Below are 7,116 nucleotides of genomic sequence, written 5' to 3' on the forward strand. Positions count from 1 at the left end.
TGCGTTTGAGAAAAGGAGGGAGGGAGGGAGAAAGAGGGAGGGAGAGAGAGAGAGAGAGGGAGGGAGAGAGAGAGAAAGAGGGAGGGAGGGAGGGAGGGAGAGAGGATGGCAGACAGAGGCAGACAGCAACGCTGTGGTTGGTGTCCGTCTCTCCTGCAATGGGGGCGAATCGCCTTTTTTTTTGGTTAAGTGGAACGCTTAAGTGGCGATGAGGACCGGGGGCTGAGCTCAGCTCCAACTCTCCCTCCCTCCCTCTCTCTCTCTATCTCTCCCTCACTCTCTCTCTATCTCTCTCTCCCTCCCTCTCACTCCCTCCCTCCTTCTCTCTCACACTCCCTCCCTCTCTCTCACACTCCCTCCTTCTCCCTCCCTCCCTCTCACACTCCCTCCTTCTCCCTCCCTCTCTCTCTCTATCTCTCCCTCACTCTCTCTCTATCTATCTCTCCCTCCCTCCCTCCCTCTCTCTCTCACACTCACTCCCTCACTCTCTCTCTATCTCTCTCTCCCTCCCTCTCACTCCCTCCCTCCTCTCTCACACTGACTCCCTCTCTCTCACACTCCCTCTTTCTCCCTCCCTCCCTCTCACACTCCCTCTCTCCCTCCCTCCCTCTCACACTCCCTCCTCCCTCCCTCTCACACTCCCTCCCTCCCTCTCTCTCCCTCCCCCTCTCTCCCTCCCTCCCTCTCCCTCCCTCCCTCTCTCTCCCTCCCCTCCCTCCCTCTCTCCTCCCTCTCTCTCCCTCTCACACTCCCTCCCTCCCTCACTCCCTCTCACTGACTGACCTTTCGCAGCTTGGCTTGGAAACAGGTAAAGTATCGCGAGAGGCGAGTGGAGTGGAGCAGAGCAGAGCCTGGAGACGGCCGGACTGACTGACCGACTGACCGACCGACCGACTGACTGACGGGTGAGTGAGTGAGTGAGTGAGTCCCTGTGCCCTCCCCCCCTCCCTCCCTCCCCTCCCAACAACAGTTGGCTGGTGCTGCTGTCGCTGCTGCTGCTGTTAACGCCGCCGCCGCCGCCGCCACTGGGGCCACACTGTGAACATCTGGGCCGCAGATGAAGGGACCACACAGCAGTGGCGCCGAGTGTCCCCGGGAGCGCAGCCCGCGGGCCAGCAGCCCCCCCCCGGACACTGCCCCCAGGTACAGGGCAGCGGGCACCTGGCCGCCCCCCCACCCCCCCACCCCGACCCCTCCCCACCCCAACCCCCCGCCCGACCCCCGCGGACAAGTTTTGTTACGGTTCAGGCTTTGCTTCCCACTTCTTGTCTGGTCTGTGTGTGTTGTGTGGTGTGTGTGTGTGTTGTGTGTGTGGGTGTGTGTGTGTTGCTTGTACGTGTGTGTCTGTACTTGTGTTGTATGTATGTGTGTGTGTGCATGTTATGTGTATGTGTGTTGTATGTAAATGTGCTTGTGTGTGTGTATGTGTGTGTGTGTGTTGGGCTTATAACTACCGCCCCTCTTAGGCCGAAGTAACAAGGTAGAGACTACATAGAGTTTACTTTTTTTTTCTCTCTCTCTCTTCTCTCTCTCTCTCTCCTTCCTTCCCCTCTTCCTCCTCCTTCAACCCCCACCCCCACCCCCCCCCCCCACCACCCCAACCCCAACCCCCGGTGAATAATTCTTAGTTTCTTTTGTTGTTGTTGTTGTTGTCGGATTTTGACGTTGTCAAAAGTTGCACTCTTTTTAATATGCAATACACACACACACACACACAGTGTGTTTCTTTTTTTTTCGCAACACAACAAACAGAAGGAGGGGAGTGTGTGTGTGTGTGTATGTGTGTGTGTAAGTAAATTGAAAATTGTTCCCTGGTCGGGACAATACTGAAGACATGTTCCCTTTTCCCCTTTCTCTCTCTCTCTCTCTCTCTCTCTCTTTCTCTTCCCCCTCTTTCTCTCTCTCTCTCTCTCTCTCCTCTCCACTATATATGAAAGTGTTGGCTGCGAACTCGATTTAAAGTAACATATGGCATTAAAAGGAGCACAGCTGGAGGTAGCATTTCCATTGCCAGTGATGTCAGAGCAGCTGACTCTCCAGCTTGTCCCTGTAGTTAGAAAACGCAGCTCCCCTCCTGCTTTTCTTCTGATTTTTTTTTTTGGGGGGTTGCAAACACTTTGCCCAGGGATCGGCTCTGCATTATTTCTCTCTCTCTCTCTCTCTCTCCCCCCCTCCCACCCCACCAATGGATGTTTATTCGCTGGGTATCTGAAACAGAAAGCTCGGGGCATTCACGTATTTTTTTTGTGTGGAGGAGAGAGGAGAGGAGAGGAGAGGGGGCGCCACAACACAACCCCCCAAAAGAGGAGAGAGAGAGAGAGAGAGAGAGAGTGTGTGGGGAGGGGGAGTGGGGGTGAAGACTTTGTGGTGAGGGGTCGCTTGTGGACGAGGTAAACAGTTGGTGTGGGATGTGCGTGTGATTTGGAGCAATCGTGGAATGACCGACCGATATATTTTTTTGTGTGTGGTGTGTGTGTGGTGTGGAGAGTGTGTTTGAAGTTTGGTTACTTGGGAAACTAATTGCTCTAAATGATCGGGGCTTAATTTGCTTAATTGATTATATTTTCGTGACAGCTGCCGTGCTTTTTTTTTCTCTCTCTTCTCCTCCTCCTTTTTCTTCTTCTTCTTCTTCTTCTTCTTCGGGTGCCATCTGCACAAACGCCGTCTAAAGGCGCTCTCCGTTGCAATTCCGAGCAAATGTTAAAACGAAGTGAAGTTTGTTGGAATTTCTCTGCCCCCCCCCCTCCCCCTCCCCACCCCCACCACCCCCTCCTCCCCATCCCTCCCTCCCTCCTCCTCCTCCTCCTCCTCTCCCCCTCCCCTCCCTCCCGAGGTTGGAGACTTAACATTGAATGGAGAGTTGCATAATCTATTGAAACGTAAAACTTTTCTTTTCGATCTCCCTTTTTTTCTCTATGCATAGACGCATATCTCTCTCTAATGCATAACAGGTCATTTTTTTTTGACCACACACACACACACACACACACAGAGAGAAAAAAACCCGAAGGCAGGCGTGCATTTCTCTCTCTCTCTTTTTTTTAAAAAATGTTTTTCTCTCGAGTGCCCATGCGATCTCGGTGTATTATATATATATATATGTGTGTGTGTTTTTTTTGTCGTTGCAGGTTATGAAGGAAGAATGGAGTTTCCAGACCATAGCAGGCAGTTGCTGCAGTGTCTGAGTCAGCAGCGTCACCAGGGTTTTCTCTGTGACTGCACTGTTCTCGTTGGAGACGCTCAGTTCAGAGCTCATCGTGCTGTGCTTGCTTCATGCAGCATGTACTTCCATCTCTTTTACAAGGACCAGCTGGACAAAAGGGACATTGTTCATCTCAACAGCGACATTGTCACAGCTCCTGCCTTCGCTCTGCTTCTTGAATTCATGTATGAGGGGAAACTTCAGTTCAGCCATCTACCAGTTGAAGATGTGCTCGCTGCGGCCAGCTACCTCCATATGTATGACATTGTGAAAGTCTGTAAGGGGAGACTCAAGGATAAAGAGCTGTGCCCGGACGAAAAAAGGAATGGCGATGCCTTTGGGTCCGTAAAGGAAGAGGGCTCTTCAGAAAGTGAGCAGCCGCTGGTAAATGATCTCGCTGCAAACGGTAAACAAAATTGTACTGTTACAGACTACCAAACAAGTGCAGGAGACGGGAAGATTAACGGACACTCGAGGAGCTTTTCTGATCTTGTAGACGATGGTCCTTCATCTTCAAAACCAGAACTGGGCAATGCAGCAGCTGGAAAAACAAAGTGTAGTGTCAGTCCTTGCACAGGGTCTTTGTCTCAGAGATATGTTCACCCTTTCGAGGCTTCAGCCGATGGGGATTGTGCTCTAGATCTGTCTTTCAAGTCTGTATCTGGACGAGATTTCTTTTACTCCCCCTACGTTTCTGGACAGCTAGCCTCTGACAGTCAGCAGCAGGGCACCGGGCCACTTGTTGGAGATGAACAAGAGTTGCCGTCAGACCATGAGGAGAGCGAAGAAACGGATCCAGCATATCAGACTGGGAATTCTGCCAGTCCTGTGGTAGCAAGTGTCGGCCCCGTGTTCCCAGGGAATGGCGTGACGCACCCCGAAGAAATCAAACGGGAAAAGGAGGGGTGTGAGGATGACATGGCATCATCAGACGTTTCCAACACCAGAATGTCGACAGGGCACATATTTATCTGCCCTCTCTGCAGCAAAGGCTTCCTAAGTCCCCCCGCTCTTCAGCTTCACTTGAGCACTCACTTCAGGGAGAAGGATGGCCCTCGGGTCAAAATGCCTACTGACGGCTCAGTGCCCACCTGTTCGCAGTGTGGGAAAACCTTTTCCTGCATGTACACGCTAAAGCGTCACGAACGAACTCACTCGGGTGAGAAGCCTTACACCTGTGGCCAGTGTGGCAAGAGCTTTCAGTACTCTCACAATCTCAGTCGTCATGCAGTTGTGCACACTAGGGAGAAGCCACATGCCTGCAAATGGTGTGAGAGGCGTTTCACCCAGTCAGGTGATCTGTATAGACACATCCGCAAGTTCCACTGTGGTCTTGTAAAGAGCGTTGCCATCAGATAATGTTTTTATAAAAAAAGAAGGAAAAACCTGAAATTCATGTACATTATTGAAAACCATGCATGGTAAATGTATAAAGAAACCAATTCCACCGCATGGCTTTCTTTCATAAAATGTCCGTGCGAAGAAAGGCGTCTGCTTTCAATACATGTCTTTTAAACTTGTTCTTAAAGCTGCAGTACTTTTTTTTAGGAAACATTGTAACATTTTAGCACAACCAGTACAGATTTCTTTTAATCTAATTGCAGCACAGAAGTGTCATTAGTGGTGATTTTTGTTTCGTGTTTTTTTTCATTAAACCCTCCCCCTTTCTATTCTTCACTCCTGGAATTCCGGAAATCTTTCACACCGGATTTCATTTTTTTCCCACCCCAATATGGCACAAATGGTAGCAGGTTTTATTTTTCCCTTTCCTGGTTTATCGTCAATCAACCTACTAAATTCAGTCATGATACATCCCCAAAACGATTCACAGACAGTTTGCCAAATGCTTGTTTGCCACATACTGTCGCCCTAGCAGCCAATGCACGCTGGTTAATGCCTAAGCAAATAATCTTACACCTCCCTGAAATGAAACTTTACTGTACATGGGTACACTTTGACAATGTGACCTTTCATTTGTAATTGACCCAATACCGTTGACTCCAATGAGAATCAAATCAATTGTGGTATTTTACTATACAGTACTGCAGCTTTAATCTGGTGAGTTTGGGGTACTGTCGTCTTATTTACTGAAGGAATTCAGTTCTGGAGTGTTGTGGTATCCTTGGTGTTTTGCTGTGATTTGAATATAGCACTAAGAACAACTACTAAATGTTGTATTGCTTTTTCCTGATGAAACTTGATATGTATTTATAGGACTTTGATGTTTGGGATGCAGTGGGTTTTTTGTTTTGGTTAAATACTGTCTTTAGAAAACTGAAGTAAAATTTTGTTTTGGGGCTATAATTTTCAAGTGAAATAGCCCCTTTTTGACCTGATGCAGTAAGTGTGAAATCTTACGAAACATTTGAGTTCTCCAACTTGCGATAGAATCCCAACAGCAGCAATTACTACTGATTTCCATTTTTAGTTTTGTCAATTAAGTGCATAAATATTACTGATATTCTCTGGAAAAAATGCTGGTGTTTATCACTGTTAATGTGAATTTTTTTTCAGCCACATGGGTATTGCTGAATCATACCAGAACAAAAAAGAAAAAAGGTTTTGAAGAAGTAAAATGTGAATTCAATTCCTTTTTGAATTTGAAGATATCTATTAAAATGGTGTTGCACACTTTAAAAAAAAATGTTTATGTTGCACTCTGTGTTCTCTTGAAGTTTGTTTATTTTAAAAATCGGTTAACCATAACTGCTTTTTTTTTAAAAAATAAGCAGTTTAAAGGAAAGATTAAAAACTGGAAATGTCATCTAATCAAATTGAAAACAGGTAAGTGCTGTGAAAAATTTTTGTATAATCAAAAAAAAATTATTTATAGTTTTTTGATCTTTACTACAGAGTTGCTGTGTATAATTCAGACCTTTGAAATTTATTAATGGAGAGTTTTATAGTGAGAATTTAGAAGAGGCGTTAGAAATGGAGTATACTTTTTTTTACAAAACTTCTATTGCATTTTTATAGGAAAATGTTTTCATGGTTAAATTTTAACAGTAATGTTCTGTATAGTCTATAGAGGACAATCGGAAAGTGAAGGGTGATTTTGATTAAACTCCTTAGCGCTTATTCAGCAAGAAGTCTCTGAATTTTGAGTGTTGAATTTTTTTTGCCACTGTTCAGTGTGTTGTAAAACTGTGACAATCGTGAGTAGGGCTTTTTTTTTAGTTTTAGCAAAATTAAAAAAAAAATCAATTGTATTAAGAACCTAATTTTGCAGACTTATGTATTTTTGTTTATGGCAGAGTCTAAATACCTGTACATTTTGTGAATATGTGCCTTCATATATTACCTCATTCAGTGAACTGAATCGCCAGTGCAATGATGTGGCACTGTTGGAACCTGTTATGAAAATTGAGCAACAATTCTTATCATTAAAATAACTGACATTAAATTGTGTGTCTTTTTTTATAAAAATAGTGAAAGATAAACTGGAGCATAAATTGATTATGGTTTGGTTATTAACTAGAATCTTGAAATGCAATTGTGACGCAGAAATAAGTTTATGATCTTCGATCTATTTTATGTCATTTCTTTGAAAGGGAATGGGGGAATTTTCACACTATACCTTTTTAAATGAAGGAGGGCTATGGTTTTATTCCACTAACATTTCAATGTACAGTATTTAAATCCTCTGCAGAATAAATCTAGGTTGCGAATGATGATGGTGCTTTCTCATCATTATTTGAAAATATGCAAGAGCCATAGCATTAATTTTCTGTAGATTTTTCAAATGTACTAACATCACTTGTTGCAGTGCTGTACTTTGCGTATGGTATGACTGTTGCCCTAGTTTGCTGGGGGGTTATTTTGCTGGTGGGCGCAGCTTGAAAGGACTTTTGAATATAATAGACCATCTAGACAAGGCTGTCGTTGGGAGCCAACAGAGAAAGCATGTTGCTAGG

General features: G+C 45.4%; 1 protein-coding gene across 5 annotated transcripts; it reads left to right on the plus strand.

Annotated features, from left to right (window-relative positions):
• Positions 1-783: 783 nt before the first annotated feature.
• zbtb42 (zinc finger and BTB domain containing 42) lies at positions 784-6,605 on the plus strand. Of its 5 annotated transcripts, none has more exons than XM_007888241.2 (2): positions 784-808; positions 3,129-6,605. In XM_007888241.2, exon 2 carries the CDS (start codon positions 3,143-3,145, stop codon positions 4,559-4,561), a length of 1,419 nt encoding a protein of 472 aa, XP_007886432.2. In that variant the 5' UTR covers positions 784-808; positions 3,129-3,142; the 3' UTR covers positions 4,562-6,605. The 5 variants fall into 5 exon arrangements, with proteins under 5 accessions (XP_007886432.2, XP_007886430.2, XP_007886429.2 ...); XM_007888239.2 differs by lacking the exon at positions 784-808 and adding an exon at positions 881-905; XM_007888238.2 differs by lacking the exon at positions 784-808 and adding an exon at positions 1,084-1,143.
• The last annotated feature ends 511 nt before the right edge of the window (positions 6,606-7,116 follow it).

This window comes from Callorhinchus milii, unplaced genomic scaffold, assembly GCF_018977255.1.
Source record: "Callorhinchus milii isolate IMCB2004 unplaced genomic scaffold, IMCB_Cmil_1.0 Scaffold9, whole genome shotgun sequence".
NCBI classification, from domain to species: Eukaryota; Metazoa; Chordata; class Chondrichthyes; order Chimaeriformes; family Callorhinchidae; genus Callorhinchus; species Callorhinchus milii.